Genomic DNA, 20,116 nt, shown 5'->3' on the forward strand with positions numbered 1-20,116 from the left:
TTGAAACGAAGTGCTGCATTCCCAGACAACTTAAAACCAGTTCTGCTGAGCCCGTTTTTTATTATTTACAACTTTAAGATGACATTCTCCATGACAGTAAGCATTTTATGTACACATATACCTTCTGTAAACAACTGCAAGCTCACATGTGCATACAGCCAGTCACGTCACCAAACAATCATTATTTTTCTGTTCGGTGGCAGGCTGCTGGGCAGGCTGATTCATCAGCAGCAATCTCTTCACACCAATTACACACACAAAAACCCTCAACTGGGGAAAATGGCACAGTACTGTTTGCAAATCCCTCCTAGCTGCCGTTTGGTCTCAGCTTTGTAATAAGAAAAAAAAAATCTTTGAGGAAGCTTTTTACCAAATCACATCTTGACCATTAAATCTTTCTTGAAGAAGGTCATTTAATTTTATGGAAAGAAATGAACAATTAAAATGGCACAAGCAGAAGAGAGTGCTGGTCTGAAAATCAGGAAGCTGATGATTCCAGTTCTCGCCTGAGTTACACCCACGCTGTGACCTGGCCGCACCCCGGCGAGGTCTCAGTTTCCCCATCTGGAAAAGGGGGACGTTCAGGGGGGGGGGATGTTCTTTGTCCCCGCCCCCCACAGTAGATAAAAGCAGGTTTATTACGGTGCCTGAGGTCAGAACACCAAGTTAAAAAAAAAAATAAACATTTGATTCCCTCAGCACTTCCTAAGAAAAGAAGGCCAAAGGGTACAAACCAGGGCCCCTGGCCTCCATCACACCTATAAAATGAGGGAAATAGCGATTACTTATGGTGGAATTTGGACGATTAGCTCAAAGCAATTATAGAATTATAGTTGGCAAACAGAAAATGCTAAACCCAGGGGTCTGTTTTAACGGAGCCTGATTTAAATGTACACCGCCGAATAAAGCCTCATTTAAATGGTCCATTTTCCTCCAACTGTGGAATGGAAGGAGAGAACCACACAATTATCAAGCACATTCAGGACAGACCAGGGAGCTCATTTGGACAATTGGACAGATGATTATTTCCTTTTGCCTCAATTGACCAGATAATTGTACACAAGTCTCTGCCATTTGGCTCTGTGAAATGTCCCTTGGTATGGTGAGAAAACCTGACACAGCCAGGTTAAGATGGAGTGTATCTGAGGGTGGTATGGACCTGGGGACAAGATGCACACATCTGGCGCCCCCGGGTCTAACTCTGAGCCCGACTGGAAACACTTCTACATGAGCTGTCTGCACGTCCACCAGTGCCCTCCTTAGCTCATTCTGACACCCATCAACATGAAGGGTCTGCTTTCCCTCAGTTTCAAAATAACTAAACAAAACCATCAGACACAAGGTTAAAGATGCCATGTGGGTGGTCAAGAGAATTCAGAGAAAACCCAATTTGAAAGGGCCAATAAACAGAGACACACAACTGGAAACCTACACTGACATGCATTTAGCAGGACTGAGCCCCAAAACATACTAACGTTTGATGGGGCCAGGGCTGCCTTCTTAAATCTTAGAAGAAATGGAAACCTCCCATAACTAATCAATGAAGAACAGAGTTCTTAGACTGGCCTCCCCCACATCCATATAGCGGCCAGGCCAGCCCTCTGAGAAAAGTCTCTCCATATGGTTCCCACATGGCTGGGCTAGAAGGTACTCTATGATCAAACCGTGCAGTGTCACACTTTGCTAGGACGCCTACATGTGTTGGATGGACAAGCAGGCTGACTGGCTCTGACCTCAGTGGGGCTGACGAATGAAGATAGCTGCTCCAATTCTGGGTTACGAATGAACTTCATACAGGACGTTTGCTACAATTAGCAGAGTGAGCGCAGCCTGACCCGACAGTCAAGGTAAGCACTCAAAGGGACCTTCACTGCCCACCACCTCTGGCTAGTGCTCAAGGCTCAGCACTCTGCTCAATGGTAGTGTTCCAGACTGCATGAACCCACTCTCACAGGACCATTCCAACACTAGACTACCAAAGACTGTCACAAATGTAACCAGAGCTTTCTACTCCAGACCTATCCACAGCCCTGTGTGGTAGCACTTGCCTGTAACTCCAGCACTTGGGAGGTAAAGGCAGGAGAATCTCAGGCTCAAGGGTAGTCTGGGCTACACAGATCCTAACTGAAAAATCATAAGCAAACCTTCCCCTCACACCTGGCAGTCTGCAGATTCACAGGCCTTCCCCTTTCCTGGATGGGAGGGCATTAAATGCCACGACCACTGGTCCCAACTCTCTAGCCTTATGTGCCCTTTGAGTCAGACGGAAAGTCGGTGGCTGCTGAGCAGGGAGGAGGCTGCACTTTCTAGTCCCCCCACAATGGCAGAGCAGGACAAGACTGCACCACCTGTGGCTCCACAGGCACAGAAGGAACAGGTGGGCAGCAGCACTGGGAGCTGACCACCAGCCTGCCGGAACCTGCCCTCCACTTCCCCTCCCCTGGCCTCTGAGCCCCACCACAAAGGCCACTGCTCCCTAGGTGCTCATGTGTAAGGACATCAACGCTCTATCCTGGCCTTGGAAGAGGACATGGAGACATTCCTAGCAGATACCATGGCTCAAGGGTTTGGGGTAATGGGATAGAAAACAAATGGTGTAGGGAAGGCACTTACCAAGGCAAGTGTCTTGGAGCCACATGTGCGAGTCACTTGGGGCACAACACTTTTATCTGGAGGTTGCCAAATGTGTCCTAATAGGTACATAAAGCGTGCATATTTCCATAAAGGAAAATAACTATCTGCCTTTTGGATGGTTTCTCTTTTTGTATATTAGATAGTAAAGAGATTAGTCCCTTTGCAGATGCCCACTAGACAGACACATTGACTTTCAGACACTGAGGCAGAGGCCTTGGGCACAAAATAGTTATGGCCTGAAAGATCCCAGATGTGGCTAGGCCCTCCCCCAACACAAACGCATCTGAAGAAAACAAGACCCCATGGTTACATTAATACCAGGATGGCGGGGTGAAGACCCCCGTGGTTACATTAATACCAGGATGGCGGGGTGAAGACCCCGTGGTCACATTAATACCAGGATGGCGGGGTGAAGACCCCGTGGTTACATTAATACCAGGATGTTCTTTAATCTGTGTGATTGCTTTATTGTACAAAAAGTTTCCAGTGACAGTAAATTAGTTTTTAAAAAAGGACAAAAAAAGTCACTTCAGACAGAAGCGCTTCACTAATTGCTTTATTTAAGCATACAAGAAAAAAGTCTTATCTGACCAATTAGGTTGAAGGGTTTTATTACCTTTAAGAAGCCATTAGCTGGAATAAAACACCGCAAGCACTTGTGTCAAAACAAATAAATAACGCTCTCTCAATTAGCAGAGAAAGCAGTACATCCGTTAAATTAGAGACACACACACAGAGCTTCACACAGCATGGCCCAGCCAGCACCCCAACCTCCCGCCCCTAGACAAACAACAACAGACAGCAGTTTTCAGAGACAGTTGAAAAGAATAGGATCTTTGGGTCAACAATTCTCTTCCCACCCACCACACTCGACAGGAGCCACTAAGGACAGGGAAATGGAGGCAGTGATGAGGGGCTGGGCTGCTTCTTCAGTGCGCTCCCCGGGCCTGGGAGAGACTAGCCTGTGTGACCGTCACCTTGATAGCCAGACCATGAGCCCTCAATCAGCAGGCAGAAGAGTCATTCTTTTCCAAGGGAAGGGTCACCCTGAGGAGCCAGGACATGGGTACTAACTTCTCTTGCATCTTCAAAAGCTCCTTAACCAAGGACAGGCTCAGTAGAAAAATATAGTGGCTAAGGGTTCCAAAGAGCCCCTGCTGCCAGCTGCAGGCCAGGCCTGTCCGTCTCACCTCAGGACGCCAGTCAGGGTGGCTGCAACTGGGACATGGCCAGCACTACCCTGTATTCGGGGAGAAGGGGATAGTCCCTCTGTCCACAGGTCCTTAGGACAATGTCTAATCAACTTGTTAGGATACCCAGATGGGCTAGGGGGAAAACGCACACAAAAGACCCCTTCAGTGAATAAATATAAATAAATGTTGATCTGTCTTACGGTCACTTTTCTCCTTGGCCCTAACAATCAGCATGGTGCCACAGACAGCCTGAGGCAGATCCACCCAGGAGCAGCTGACCAGTGGGTTAAAATCAGCGGGGGCTACAAAGGCCCTCACTTTGAGTCCTCTTTCCCAACCCTCCCTGCCCATGTCACCAGGGAATGCCAGGCACACTTTTAGACCCCATCACTCTACATCCATGTGGGTCCTGAGAAGCCAGAGGCTGACTGGCCAAGACCGGGAAGGGGGACCCGGGCAGGGAGGGGGCTGAGCTCAATAGGTGTGCATGACCTGATCTCCAGATCTGAACAGAAGCTTCTGGAAACCTCTTCAGTCACTTCCAGAGAAGCATTTTATATAACTGGTCCAAATGAAAACCCAAAATATTTAACAGGGTCACACTCTTCTTAAATATTTTAGGAGAAGCAAAGTCAATAAAAAGGCCATCAAAAATTGCACAAGACCGCTAGAGTCATACCTATCAATGAAGAGGGCCAATGGGAAGCAGCAGTCTGCGCCCTCACACCTGCCAGGTCCACGTCGCTGGCTCTGGTGCACATGCAGCACCACGTCAACAGGTAGGCAAAGGGCAGATCCTACTTTGGCAACCTGATACACACAGAGACTCAGGCACATAGAGACAGACACTCACATGAGGGTTCCCTAGCACAGGTTTTCATAGCCCTCAGGAATAAGCCCACTTTCTGGGCTCTGCTAAGTGGCAACGAAAAAGCCAATAAATCAAATTACAGGTGGAATATTTTACTTTGAAATGGAGTGATGTTTGGTTAATAATTTGAGACCCACTAATGCTAAATGGGGTGACCCATTAAAATGGTCTCTGTGTAAATTCACAGTTCATTAAATGGAGTCTGGTTTGGACAGGTCATTACGTAGCTAGTGTGTAAGTAATGTACTGAGCAAGGATGGCTGGGGACACACAGGCTCAATCTGGTTCAGGACACTGTCAAGCTTTCTACTAATGTGAGGCTGGCTCAGATCACCAACATCCCGATTTTGGTGGTTTTGCTCAGTTAACCTCTTTCGGTATACAGTAGAAAATGCAGTGCAAAGTTTCCAAGGGAGGACCACTCGACTGACTGGAAACCTCGGAAGCCTCCGACCAGCCATCTAAACGTGCCAACATACACCAGTGGAGGCTTCTTATTTCCCACGCTGCTCACTCTGATTGCTAACAGTGATGGAAAAGCTGGATTAAGTTAATGGGAATGGATGATAAATCCTTAAAGGATTTCTTGATTTGTTTCCAACTGGACATAGAGAAAGACGAAGAGGGATTTTTGCCTCTACTCACAAATTTTTGGTACCAAACTTCTTAAAAACCAGATGGTTTAAAAAAAATTTTTCCAAAAAAGTATTTGAACATGCTGCTCAGACGCAACTGCTAAAAAAAATAGCAAACAGCACACAGCACGAGCAGCTTCCGCAGTGCCAACGTCCAGGTCACTGTAACTTCTAACAATATGTGTTTACAGTACAGCTGATCATATACCATCTCTACTCTGCAACAGTGTCAAGTCCTGAAACTCTCGACAGAGATGGAGATACACAGCGGGGCCTGCACCCAGCACCCTGGCCAGGGCATCCACAGGAAGGTCCACTGTGTAGGCTGCGCTCTGCAGGCAGGCGGCAGTGAGGCTCTGACTAGGCCCTCACACCCAGGGGATCCATGTGGCGGCATTCAATGGCACTAGCGAGACTTTACACCCACCAGGACCACAGTGAGGACCACGATGAGGACAAACAGGATCAGGATCACGAGCATCTTCCGGTTCTTCTTCTGGTACTGCTCGGCCTGCAAAAGAGGGGAAGGCAGTCATCCCACAATTGCAGCCACGCCTTGGTTTTGTAGGACAGGTTCCGGCTCTTTCTGCAATGGCTGAAGTCTATGCTATAGGCCAGGCCACATGGTCAAACTGTCATTAGTATCAACTCATCCCCTGAAAGTGCAGAGCCCTGTGACCACCTGGACTTGGACACATGTTAGGAATGTACTGTGAAGACAAAGGCCAGGAGATGCCAAAAGCTGGGCTGTGCCTGCTGCTCACTGCTCGGCTCCCCAGGAATGAACGCACTGCCTTCCCTGTGAAGGGAAATGCTGATCAGAAAGCACAGAATGCTGGTCCTGAGAGCCCCCACCTCTACTTCCCCTGAACCTGGAAACAGAGCACCTCATTCTTTAAGGAGAAATGGGCAACTTGCCCATGGATGTTGGTGCAGCAGCCACCTGATGAACATCTCCTGCTGGCCGATAGCATGCAGGGCTCCTGAAGCGCCATCTGCACATAGCTACAAACACCACCTCCCCCCCCGCCCCCACAGTGCTGCCTTTATGACACAGACCCTTGAGCAAGGAGAGCAGGAGGGTAGCAGGCTGTGGGGGACTGAAGTGTGCCCAAAGGGGAGCATGCCCAGAGACCAGTGAGAACACCAGCCTTCTTCCTATGTGGTCTTCTGACTGGGTAGCTGACCATCCACACTGAGCCCACCACCCACCTGGGGCCCTTTGTAAAACCCAGAAACAGGACACAGAGACCATCTTGCAAGTTAAGTCAGTGGGTACACCTCCCAAGGCTCGGCCACCTGCTGAGGTCCTGGCTGCCAAGAACTGGCAAGCTGGGCTGCCTGTGGTGCAGGCTGGGACCAAGAGGAAAGTGCCCTTCCCTAAAGCAACCCCAAGGACCAAGGAGCCAGTTCCAGAGGACACACTGGGAAGCCTCAAACTGATTCAAGACCTAAAGTGAAGCCGCATTACTGCTAGATCTGTTCACCCCTGTGGAGGGGTCCCCTTATCTGGTGGTACTACAACACACGGACCCCAGTTTTCATTTAAGAAACTTCAAAACCAATGCATAATTTAGCAGCTTCTAAAACCTGGGTGTCAGTGAGAAACTGAGCTAGCTCACACTGTAATGCACAGGGCCGGCGCCTGGGTTAGTCTAAACGCCTACAAAGTGAGACCTCTCTCTGCCCCGTGCTGTGCCCCGCCCCACCCTGTAGGAGGTAGCACACAAGTGAAGATGCGGGACTCCTGGTCAGACAGTGCAGGCTGGTTGGGTTCTCTGTGAGGCTGGTACCACTGTGACACAGGGCCATCTTGCTATGGGAAGCAGCCAGTTTCAGAGAAACAAAAACATGGGACTTGGGAAGATGTTCATCATGGGGCCAAAAGTGCCCCTGAATCTCAGTGGCAAAGGGAGCGGACAGCATCTCTTTTATCTGTCAAATCAGTACACTCCCTTTAGAGTATATGTACTTGGCCGTTCATACATGTTTCTTGTAGCTGATCACAGAATTTCTAAGATGTTGTCCATTAGCAAATGTCATGAAAACACCCTGAAACAGGCCCCGGTTAGCAGAGCTGGAACACCACTGCTCAGTCCCACAGACTTCTCCCTCTCAAGGTGACACAGCTCTACTGTGGTAATTAGAGGGACAGTTGGACATTTATCCTTTCTGAGAGCGTCTCACCGGCACCTCGTCAGAAGTGCACCCCAACACAAGGACCCCGAGTTCCCAGCAGCAAGCACATGAACTCTGAACCCGTGGCACAGAGAGACTCAAGAAGGACGAGCAGAGAAGAAAGCTCAGGCTCCATAGAAGGGGTGCCTGGCCGTGTCTGACCTGGGACAGAAAGGAGCAGCTGCACAGCGAGCCCCAGGGCACTGCGAATGGAACGACAGTGCCGTTCCTACCCAGCTAACAGGGCCCGACCACGAACTGGAACACGGGGGGGCAGGTGTGATGGAGGAGAAGCTCCGAGGCATTCTCGAGGTTTAAGAACAGTTCCTATTATTACCTTGTGCAGCTGTTTGAGGCCATCTTCAGTCTTGACACAGGATTGTTCAACATTGTAGTCAATTCTATCAAGGACTGTGCCCTGAGTAATGAAAGACAGTTACAGATGATCAGTCATCACAACTGGGGAGACTGAATTTTAAATCTGAGACATGTAGATCAAAGATTTCACCTGCCACACAAGCACCATGTTACCGGAGTGTAAAGGTCCAAGCAGAGTCTAGCGCCCACCCTTAGCAGGCAGACCGGAGCCTGCCAGGATCTCCGCATGAGTGCTGTGTTCACTGCAGTAAGAACCAGATCCTGAGAAATACTAACAGGGGTTGCTTTCTAAAAATTATTATTTTTATTTTTCAAATGTATGAATGTATTGCTTGCATGTATGTCAATGCACCCATGTCATGTACCTGAGGAGGTCAGAAGAAGGTGTCAAAATTCCCTGGAACTGGAGTTACAGACAGTTGTTAGCCACCACATGGGTGCTAGGAACTGAACCTGGATCCTCTGCAAGAGCAGGTGGTGCTCTTAGCCGCTAAGCCGTCCCTCCAGCCCTGGTGAGGTAGCTCTATTGGCTCTAACCACTATGGGATACGCTGTGTTCAGACATACCAGTGCTTAAAAAACCCCAATTGGGTGGAAATGGGCTGTGGGCACAAAGGCCAGCTATAGTGTCTGCTTCCTCTATGCTTAAGTACTTGGATTCAAGTAAGCAAAGAATACCAGCTTGGCTGCCAGGTGTGATGGTGCACGCCTTTAATCCCAGGACTCGGGAAGCAGAGACGGGTGGATCTCTGAGTTGAAGGCCAGCCTGGTCTACATAGTTCCAGACCATCTGGGTCTACAGGGAGACCCTGTCTCAAAAAGACTAAAAAATAAAATCAAATGAAAATTAATTAAAATGAGAGAGAGAGAGAGAGAGAGAGAGAGAGAGAGAGAGAGAGAATAGGGAGAAAACCAAGGCCAGAGCAGAGCTCAGAAAGCTCCAACCCACCATTTCACATGGACACTTGGGCCTTGAGGACACGTTCTTAAACAGTTCAATTTCCTGGCTCCCCCAGAACACACGGGAGGACAGGACTCTGACGAGAAGCCTGCTGCATCAGGAGATGGCAGTTCACTGGGAATGGGCGTCAAGGGGACTCCACTCTGCAGTTGGTTTCATGGGGACCAGGACCCAAACTAACACTGCAGGCTGGATAATAAAATGTCCTAATCAGATTTTAACCATGAACAACGAATTAATTCTACTTGAAAGCTGGCGGTTCCAATGGCCATTACACAGCAATCTGCCAAAATTAGAAGGGAAATTGCATGTACTTCCAGAATCATGCTGGCCTTGGCCATAACCCAGCAGGCCTCCAAAGCACAGTGCTCACGTGAGTCTTCAGGGCCGTGAGCACTAGTTCCTGGGTCCCCACCCCCTTTTAGATCTGAAAAGAAAAGGCTTACTAATATTTTGTTTGGGTCATCTTGTTTGTTCTTGAGACATCCCTGCAGCCCCAACTGGCCTGGAACTTGCGATGTAGACCGGCTAGTCTCCGTCTCTGCCTCCTGCGTGCTGGGATTAAAGGCGTGCGCTACGCCTAGATGTTTATTAATATTTTTACAGGGAATGGCAGCAGCCTATGTATGTGTATCACTTGTAAATACATACATGCTTAGAAGGTGCTCGCACACACACAGATACATGGAGTTCAAGGAGCAGACTCAAAAGAGCAAAAGGAAGGACCAGATGCCCCACAGGAGCACGAGGGTGGACAACAGTAGCACCTGCTCTACAATCATGGCTCCCAAGTCCCTGAAGATTTCGTTGAGGTCAGAAATGGACTGCACGATCTGGCGGATCTCTCTCTCTCTCTCCTCCACCATCAGTGTGTTCTGTTCCACCAGCACTAACTGGTCATCTGTAAAACCCTGGCCGAATGACAGAATTTCCCTGTTAGGAAAGCTACAACGGACCAGTTTAGACACCATTTAGGGAAAACAAATTCTGACAATATTTTTATGAAGTACTTGCAACAAATAACAACGTGTGTCCACCAGGAACAAGAGACCCAGAATCCCCAAAGCAGCAGGGTGTGTGGCACAGTGGTCCAAGTGGGGGATTTGGAGACACGGGCGGGTGTGTGTGTGTGTGTGTGTGTGTGTGTGTGTGTGTGTGCCTGTCTTTGGGTTCTTCCCAAGGGTTCTAAAAAGCAAAGTGCAAGGCCGGCCCAGGACAACCGGGGCAAGAGAAACTGCAGCTCTGCTGCCTGCTGCAAGGACAACTTGTCACAAGTCAGCAGCTGCCCTATCCTCACCGCTCAGAAACCAGGAGTGTAGGAGGCAGAACAGAACAGAAGGGGCAGGCTGCGGCCCTGACACGTACCCGATCATACAAAGTGGTGTCGTCTCCATCATCCATTAGTGGTACCGACGTGTCAAAAAAATGCTGGGATCTTTCCTCTCGGTTCTTCATGCCTATCATGGACAGGAAGCCACTTTACTGGCGTGTGTAAACGATCCTGGTTACTGTTCCACCATAAAAAGGGGAGATCTAGAGTGAAACCCCACAATCAGAGGGGAGGCTCCTACACAGCTCCAAGGAGGCCCACCTCTGGGGAAACGTGACAACATGCAGGTGTTCGGGTCACTCAGGACAGAGATCGTGACCAGAGGCCCGGCTCGCTTGGCACCAAGACACGAGGTGGGGCAGCCCCTGAGCTCCCCTGGCTGCTACAAAACACTGACAGCGTCAACAGCTCTCTCCTGGGACATCTCTAGTAAGCATTCCAAACGGCCTTAATCAAACTTAGAAGTAGTAAAATGAGAACACAAATATGCTGGCTGTTGGAGAGGGGGAAAAGGGTTTAGAGGACTAGATGAGGATTTTATCAACTGCAATGAAAAGCAAGGCTCCATGTGAGCTGTAGGAACAGCTGCTGTTTGGCCTGTTCCAGAAGGAAAAGTGTGCTGAGTACCTGGAAGGGGAGGCTCGCATCCCACCCAGGAAGGCATCTCAGCACTCAGAACCCAGGGCTTAGCAAGTGTGTCCCTCGGGTGGTAGTGAATAGCATTTACCTGTGAGTGAACAGCCCCTCCACAGGCCAACACCTAGACAAGAGGCTTTCTACACGTGCTGCTTGATTATGGCTAGGGTTTCTCAACAGCCAGAATGAAGGCTGTTCGCCTGGACCCGCTGTCCCCAGGCCTCCCCAGCCTGTCTGCACCACTGACATGGGCTGGGCCTGCTTTCCTCAGCAGGGTTTCCCAACGGGAGTGACTGCACTCAAGGTGAGCCATGAAAGCTAGGGGGCTAAATGGGGAAAGGGGCCTTGGAGGACAGCAAACACAAGCAGCCCATCTCTCACTCAGAGGCCCTCAACAGGGCCGGCAGCACTCACGTTTCAGGTAGCTGGACTGTGCATGCCGGAAGCTGGTGGACAGCTCCTGCAGGGCCCGCGCCAGCGAGACCACCACGTTCCGCAGCAGTCGCTCTTCCTGCTCGGAGCAGACCCTGCGGGCCCGGCTGGGCAGAGCCTGCACAGCACGCTGGCACCTGTGGAAGAGCTGAGAGAACAGGCTCTGGCTCAGAGCGAGAGGCCTCTCTTCCGAAGGCCTCTCTGCTTGTGCAGGCTGATGTGGAGAACGGCTGGGAGTGGAGGGGTGGGGTGGGGGGGGTGTTGTGCCTGGAGGTCCACTGTACATGCTGCACACATACGTAGGTTTCCCCTTCTATCTGCAGTGTGCCCCATGCTACACACTCAACACCAAGCTCTGACAGTCCTGACCATGCTTTTATTCTTTTTCTCCTTCAATACCCACTTTATAGATGAGAATGCTGAGTCCAAGGGGCTGAATAGGAAATGTGCCCTTGCTACTTTGCTACGAACATTTGGAAATCTATTCTCAAAATTAGTGCCTAGGAGACTTAAATGAACATAAAACCACTAAAGTTTAAACACTAGTCAGGCGCACGCCTTTAATCTCAGTACTCAGGAGGCAGAGGCGGGCGGATCTCTGTGAGTTCGAGGCCAGCCTGGTCTACATAATGAGTTCCACGACAGCTGGAGCTACAGGGAGACCCTGTCTCAAAAAAGACAAAAAAAAAAAAAAAAAAAAAAAGTCAAACGGCATCTTCAATAAAATCTTCCAAGAAACTTTCTTACAGAACCATTCTTCAGTATATGATCTTAGGTACTAATATGTGACAGACAGATCAGACCATTACTATTCAGAATTAATTTTATACAACCAAACCACAGTGGTATTGAAAAGTAGCCCCATACCTCTGAGGAAACCACCACACACACAAGCTGGTACCTCAGAGGTCCAGTGGGGACTTTAGCTGGACTGTGAAAGTGTAGGAAACCATCAACTTGGGTTAGAGCAGGGAAACTTGGTGGCACTGGCAGTGGCCATGGGAAGGCCGGGCTGCTCGCCCAGGTCTCGGAGAGCAGCTGGTGCCCTCACCTGTGTGATTTCCTGGGTGGTTATCTCGATGGCACGCTCCTCCTCACTGCTGTCATCCAGGGTGGGCCTGTTCAGATGCTTGTCATGAAGGCTGGCTAACTCTTTCATCTTCTGCTTAATCCGGCCAACATCATATTGTATCTATAAACAACAAAGCCACCAGAACTCCACTCAGGCCTGGCAGATATTGGTCTGCCTCCAAGACACTGAGCTATGCTTGGAATATGGAGCTGGATGTCAGTGAACTTGCTGGTTTAAGGAGCCATTTTAATTTGGGGAGGGGAGGGGGGTTGCCCTACTCCTCTTTACTGTACAGCTTTAAACTTTGTTCTATAATTCCACAAGCAGTTGCTGCTAGTGTTAAAATTAAAGCCTTAATCATACAGCCACAGCCACATGCTTTTTATGTGGCATGTGAAATGAATATATCCAACACTTAAGCCTGTGGACATACCCCGAGGTATAGCCATATGAGCTTATATTTTAAACGACACCATCATTCAAGCCTTGAAAATAAAACACCATGAAACTAACATTGAACTTACTTCATCTACTCCATCCACCCATTTCGGAGGTGACCGCTTTATCACACCGATTGCTGCTTCTGGATCTAGGCTGATGCCTGATACCAGGGCCATGCGGTCATCAGCGAGCTGAAGGAGACAGAGAAATATCATAATCTGGCTGAGGTGTGGACATTTCTGCTCTCCCTGAAAGGACACAGAAGGGCGAGAGGAAATGCGCTTGCCTGGGCTATAAGCTGCCTCTGACCCGCTAGGGTTTGGAACTGCTTTCCTATCTCTGCATCCACCAGTTCTTAATTTCCTTGGGATACTTGTGTACATGGCTTTGACTTGATCTGGCTATAGAAATGTAATGAAAAAGTCAAGAAAGTTCCTTAGAAGAAAGACCTCTTAGCAACACAATTATGATAGCACGCCATGAAGTCCAGCCACTCGCTGACACGCTCTGGCTAGGCTGAAGAGGAGCTCAGGAGAAGAGGAACAGCAGCAAGGGTGCTGTACATGCACTCAGCGTGTTCTAAAGTGATGTTGGTCCAGTTAACGCAGTCACAAGACCATTAACCACATGTTGAAGCGTGTGCAAGAACTGCCTGAAAGCTTAGCCAAACAATGGCCGTGGTGCCACCAGCTCACAGCCAAGTGCCCTCCGTTCTCCTCTGGCTGAAGGTCCACTGACAACACTTTCCCTGATTTCGAAGTACTGATGGTTCTTGTTTTTAAAATTTGCAATATATACTGCCTGCAAAATCTTTTGGACTGGGAGGGAAATCACAGGACTGGCCTGGTTATTTATTGACATATTTTGCCTGGAGGCAATGAATGGATCTGAAAGGATCTAGAGGTCCTCCAGAGCTCTGGATTTCTAAATGCTAACCTCAAGACCCAAATGATAATCAAAATCTACTGGAGGGCAGTTTATCAAGTTGTCATGGACACACACACTGTGAACCAGACCTGCATCTCCTTCCCTGCACCCACCTACTCTTTAGTACATCTGGTGAACCCTTATTTGCTTATCTAACAATAAGAGGCAAATCTAAAAGTTCCGCAAATGAAGGGAAAAACATCACACCAGGAGAAGCCTTAAAAACTCTCCAACTAACAAGCCTGTGACCCCGAAGAGCGCTCCTCTCTACACCCCTAAAGCAACCTGGTGCCATTAACAGCCCTTCCCACCACTTCCCTTGTGACCTTGCTTGCCCCTATTTCAGTACCCTAGGTCTCCTGGGGAGCCCACCATGTAAAATGACCACTAGAGGAAATGGACCAAAGGCCTGTGATGCCACCAATGCAAGCCAGTGTTCGTCTATCCTTAAACTAATGGTATGTCCTTCAAATCTGGGTTGCCTGCCCCTGAGTCCTGGTGATTTGCCTCTACGACTTCTTTTAAGTCCTCACAAAACCTATCTATAAATACAGAATTGAAACACAGAAAAGTAGCCTGTCTGGGGCCATCAAGCGGCCACGTGACATATTAAAACCTGGGTCGGCCAACTCCAGGAACCCCACCCATTCCACAAGCCACCACTTACTCTTGGCAGGCTTAGGAAATACAACTGCAATTCATTAGGAAAATGAACAGAACAGGTCGCTCTATTAAAACAGCAACAAGGAAACACAAGCCTTTGAATTTTTGCATGCACAGGGACTAGAGAAGGTTCTAGCACCCAATTGCCAAGCTGAACGGCCTGTCTGCTGACCATCATGGAGAAGTGCTGAAGCCACTTCAGAACAACCATGTTTCCCCTCCTCGGCCAAGAGGCAACTGACTTTGTGAAGGAGGCACTGACGAAGTCCCAGGGACAAACCTCCTGGCCAGGACCAGACAGAACCAATGCTAAAATGGAGCAGAACTTGAACCTGAACTCACGACTCCAGCAAGGTACACAAAGCAAAACTTTAAATGGCCACAGGACCTACTGATGAGCCACAGAATTTCCAAAACACAGCATTGGTTTCTGAGCTCATGAACAAAGCTCTGCTGTGTTTACTGTTTACAAATGGGTATTAAACTGCAAGAGACAGAGGCAGTTTCTCTCCACTGACCTGCACTCTCATGAGCAGGGTTCTATCTCAGACAGATAAAGAATTACAAACCACATACAAACTGCCAGCTGAAGTGGATGCCACTACTTTAAGCATCACTTTATTTTATACAAGAGATGTGCTCCCCCCAAATTAGATATGCATCAAAACTGGGGTCACAACCCTCTTCTAAGGGTTTTAGGGAAGCCTACAAACCAGGAGATCTGAGGGATGGGAGCCAGTCGGCACAGCCACTGGAGCCTTCCCACACTGCACCAGGACCAGGGGACTGCGGACTGCATGTGGCCAATTACTTGTCCCTGATAGTGTCTACAGCCATAGCTCATCCTGACAGAAGCCCTGCCCTTCTGAGAAGCCCGCCACAACTACCAGCATGGATAGCAATCAGCAACACACACGTACTACCAAAAGAGAAGGCAAACATCAACTCCCTGAAACAGGAAAAAACATGACCACGAAAACACACTTTACATGCAAAAGTCACCCTTTCAGCTCCCCTCCCTCCTCCCCAAGAACTGGCTTTCAGTGTGCTGAGGACTCAGCATCCCCACCAGGCTGCAGTCCATCCACACAGAGCTTATCCAGAGTTTCTCACTCTATCCTCTGTCCTTTCAAGACACTCCCCAAATACAGCATGAGTTAACGCCTTTCCTAAATAAACTTGCACTCCTGAAACAAAAAAAAAAAAAGCTTTCCATTTTTTTTTTTTTAAATAAGAAAAAAAAGTGTTTAAAAGCTGCACTTAAAGAGAATTAAGAATTTAAGAATCCTCTTCTTGACTTGTGGCTGTCCTCCATGGACCACAAGCGACTGCCCTAACCCAGAGCTGGTTCCCATGCAGAATGCAGAAACAGCTAATAGTGCCCACAGCAGCATCCAGGGATTCCTATGGGTGCATGCATCAGCCTGGATTCACTTCAGACACAAACATTTGTCCTTTTAAGGAGTACTAGACAGATGGACAAATCCCTGACCTATGGAAGGAGTACACACACACCTTCCTCTATTGCAAAGCCCCCTACACATGTGGGCTGATTCAATGGACCCTAAGATAAAGCAGCAGCAGTCTTGGGGTTGATGAAGATGAAGCCGGGTTCAGCCATGATGCAGCTTCGGAAGAACAACACTGAGTGAAGAACTGTGTGCGCAGTCAGCGCTCACCAGGCACCACTGGGCCTCTTCCACATGGGGCCGTGTGCACGGAGTCAGAGAACGAACACAGCCACCTCTGCCAACAGACAACGTGGCGAAGAAACTTCCAGACTCAAGCCACTAGGCATACAGACAGAAGAGTCAGGGAAGTCAGAACTACAGTGACTTAATCTGAGATTATTAAAAAGTAAAGCCTTTTTCTCGTCATGAAATTATTCAAAATACTTTCTAAACTGTAAACAAAATAAGAACAAAAAATTTTGGTTTTTTTCCTCTAGCTGGCCTACAACTTACTAGGTAGAGCACACCGCCCTCATTCTCACAGAGATCTGCGACCTCTGATTTCTGAGTGCTGGGATTAAAGGTCTATACCACCACATAGAAGAAAAAGTTTGAGAATCACACCAATTTAACAATCTTGCTAATTTCACTGACTTTCCTTTTTTTCCCCTCAACTAATCTGTGCAACCTTGAGAAAACACAAAAGAGCAATAGCTCCCTGCCTGTCAGCACACACCGAGCACTCTTGTGGCCCAACTTCTGCCGCTTCCAGGACAGCCCCTCAGAAGGCCTTGTTCCTTTTCCAGTGGCTACCAAAGCCCTTGGGCTTGGAGACCTGCTCAAGGCCACACCACACATGTCTGATCACTGGACTGGGTATCTTGGGAACCTGACTTTTATACCTTATAATTTTTTAAATGTTCCCATCTTGAATTTAACAAACCAAGCATCTGCTCCCCTGGACAGTAGTGAGAGCACAAACAGCCCCCCAGTCACGAGCCCACTGCACATTCTCTTTCGGCTCGGCAGACTGGAGCTGCTGTCTTCAGGGTCCTCAGTTTGAGTAGAAGAGTGGGGTCACATCAACTGCAGGGAGCTCTGCAGGGCGCAGGGGCTCTCTAGGACAAAGCTTCACACTGGGAGGCCCAAGTAACAGATGTTTACCACTCCCAGAAGACACCACCTTGAAGCCCAACTCCCCCAACAAGGCCAGCCTCTGGACACCATTTCCAACCACATCCCCAGCTCTGCGTTCAGCACCTGGCACTTCACAGTAATGAACACACAATTATAATTAGCTGAATGAGTCAACAGTAAATGGGTGGAATGAATGAATGAGGTAAATAAAATATGTCGCATACAATTCTGGGAGCTACACTTTATGAAGAACATAATGGTGTTGGAGAAAGCAGGGAAGCCAGCCAGTGAAGCATGCAGAGCCAAAAGACACGTGAAACAGCCTGGGTGTGCTGAGAACACACACTTCCATCAGGGGCTCTGCAGCCAGGCGCTAAGCACAGGACAGCAAATGGGTGAGCTGTGGCGACACAGGTCTATGATCCCAGCCTGGGCCATATCCTGAGACCCAATCTTAAAAAAAAAAAAAAAAAAAAAGAGAGAAAAAGAAAAAAAGAAGAAAAACAGAAAAGAAAAAGGGCCTACAGGCTTATACCTGCATGGCCAGTTTCTAGAACTTGCCCCTGAAGAGGAAGGAGAAAGACTAGGAACAGGCTCCTCCCGAGGGCAGACCCTGAGGCAGTCAGCATCATGTACCTGCCCTCCCACAATCTCCCTTCTTTCCTCAGTCCTGGGGTGTTCTACACTGCAGTCTGCTCAGCGGAGAGGAGTGCCCTTCCACACATGGTCTGTTACCAAACTCTGTATCTATCAGGCTCCAAGTCCCTGGGCCGTAACTCAGCAGGAGTTTGATCAGCAATTTCATGTGCATCAACTGTGCCTCAGAGACCCCTAGCTTCACTGTGCAGGAAGAGAGACCTCCCACCTTTACAGGCCCAGGGCCCAGGCTGGTGCCAGCAGTAAGGCTGCTGGATGAGACAGGAAACTCCCAAACAGGCCTGGCTTTGGCACCTGGTCAATGAGCTTCCGGCTGAGGGTGGGTTTTAAATACTGTTTCTAGTGACCAGAGTGATATATGCCCATAGTTTAAGTGTGTGTGTACCCTTAGCAAAGAGTTTGTAACCAACAGGAAGTTTCCCTCACATCCCAGTTTCCTCCCTGGTCTCAAGAGGGATCCACTGTTAGTGGATTCTTATGTATCTTTTCAGAATCTAAGAGTACACACAAGAATGAATGTGAGTTATTTTTCTTAAAACAAAAGAAAAAGCAGGAATTCTATTATCCACACCATTTTGCATCTAATTTCCTTCCCCCCTGACCATGGGTGCGGAAGCTTGTTCCCCAGCCTTCAAGGGTGGGCTTCACTGGGTTTCAAGCTACTTCAGAGCTCTGTCATTTCCTAACTGGCTCCCGATGAAGGGCATTTAGGCAGTGCAGTCTGTTGGCATTATCAACTACACAGTTCAGGCTTTCCGACTGTGCAGATGGCCTCTACGCCAGCAGCTAGCTAACCTTCCGGTTTTCAAGGTAGTCATCCTGATCACGCCTTTCTGTACAAACTTACACATTAAAACAAACCAGCCCTCCCCTAAGTTACTCTGGAAAAGGTCAGCCCTCAGAAAAGCCTTCACTGCCTCTTCATCGCTGAGACAGAAAGAGCCTCTACTGTGGTCAGCAGCAGTGCCAGTATCCCTGTCTCCCAACCCTGGTAGGAGCCACTACAATCAAGGTCTATGGATGCATACCACCCTTCACCTTCCGTGAGATGCTAACAGGGGGTGAAAAGAGCAAAAGCGGTCTGTTAGGAAGGGCAGAAGGGGGCCTCACTGTGATAGCCCCCCACATAGAGTATCTGTCACTTCACCTGAGCACGAGGGACTCGGAGATGGCAAGAGCACCGTGCCTTTACTTCTACCTGCTGGAGGCTGCCACCAGTTGGCCTGTTTCCTTTGCTCCACTTGAGCCACAAGACCCTTCTGTCAGAAATCAGACCGCGCCATCATCCTGTGGGTGGGCAGCCAGTGTCACAGTCTAAGAATACTCATGCATGGCTACTTCCAAAGTTGAGAATGTCCCCTACAGTAGACAGGCCTCCCAAGCACCCTCTAAGCCACCACCTTGCACCGTATGACGATGTACCCGGTATGAAATGAACTCACACACTACACAGTAATCCAAATGCACACTAAATGTATATCAGATAGGCTAGCATCTTGGATGTGACCAAAGACTTCAGGAAAAGTAGCATTTTATAAACGAAAATTACCTAACATAAAAAGAATCCGAAACACAGTACCTCATCCAGCTCCTGTTGTTGTGTTGCAGTCAGGCCCGTCCAGGCAGGAAGAGCATGGGACAGACAGACAGACAAGGCCATCAGGTGAGGAGACAGGTATTAAGCAACTCTACGTTGACTATAAAACCCAACAGTCAGAACACTTAAAAGGTTTCCCTTGGATTCTCCCTTTCTTATTAAAAAGAAAAAAAGTTAGACAAATATGCTTTTATTTATTGTCATAGTTGTTTTGGTAAATAATTAGCAGTCGAGTCATAAATAGTTGTACAAATTAAAACACATAGGAAACAAAACACTTGCTTTGGTTTTACCGAAGTATAATGCCAATCTTTTTCATAGATATCAAATATAATTTCTAATATCACTTCTAAATTTCCTTAGGAAGAGAAATTAAATGCTAAAATGCAATATTACTATGTCAAATAAATGCATATTTAAACATGTAAATCAGACCTGCAAATGCAATGAAATTAAAAAATAAACACCCAACAAACTGTCTATGTAGGGCTGCATTCAAACAATACTGCAGCCGCTATACCTAAAGGCCCCACAAACTGGATCCCGGGGACATGGCTGTACCTGGGAAGAGAGCTGAGACACTAGTCATTCCTGGGGAGACACAGGTATAAGAGGAAAAACTCTTATCATCTGCGTGGCATGCATTATTACGGGTGTAGGGCAGACAGTTATTCAGAAGGTTATTTAGTAAAGCAAACAAACCAGACAAAACAAAAGCAAAGCAGACGTCTTTAGAGCAGAGTGGGAACTGAGGGTTAAATTTCAGTTTAAAATGAAAGATTCTTTTTTAGATCAACGTGGAACTCTACCTTCTGAAGAGACAGTTACTAATGACAGATAATCTAAACAACTAGCGCACCCCCCCCCCCTTTTTACAATATTGATCGTGGAAATAACTAGTGGTGAATTTCAATAATTAACTG

At 48.2% G+C, this 20,116-nt stretch overlaps 1 protein-coding gene across 11 annotated transcripts in view; it reads right to left on the reverse strand.

Annotated features, from left to right (window-relative positions):
• Positions 1-3,172: 3,172 nt before the first annotated feature.
• The window catches only part of Stx16 (syntaxin 16), a 24,504-nt gene continuing 7,560 nt past the window's right edge, over positions 3,173-20,116 (reverse strand). For 3 of the 11 annotated variants that reach the window (XM_029568120.1, XM_008842387.2, XM_008842397.2), the window contains 8 exons: positions 19,176-19,187; positions 12,845-12,952; positions 12,300-12,440; positions 11,231-11,396; positions 10,216-10,307; positions 9,618-9,761; positions 7,849-7,929; positions 3,173-5,844 (listed from right to left, as the gene is read on the reverse strand). In XM_029568120.1, the coding sequence (XP_029423980.1) occupies positions 5,740-5,844; positions 7,849-7,929; positions 9,618-9,761; positions 10,216-10,307; positions 11,231-11,396; positions 12,300-12,440; positions 12,845-12,952; positions 19,176-19,187 (849 nt within the window). In that variant the 3' untranslated portion in view covers positions 3,173-5,739. Of the gene's footprint in view, positions 5,845-7,848; positions 7,930-9,617; positions 9,762-10,215; positions 10,308-11,230; positions 11,397-12,299; positions 12,441-12,844; positions 12,953-13,047; positions 13,163-18,743; positions 18,884-19,145; positions 19,188-20,116 lie in introns of those variants that run through there. The other 8 variants (XM_029568136.1, XM_029568139.1, XM_017800513.2 and 5 more) reach the window with 5 other exon arrangements.

Source organism: Nannospalax galili, unplaced genomic scaffold (assembly GCF_000622305.1).
Source record: "Nannospalax galili isolate Female #2095 unplaced genomic scaffold, S.galili_v1.0 scaffold231, whole genome shotgun sequence".
Taxonomy (NCBI): Eukaryota; Metazoa; Chordata; class Mammalia; order Rodentia; family Spalacidae; genus Nannospalax; species Nannospalax galili.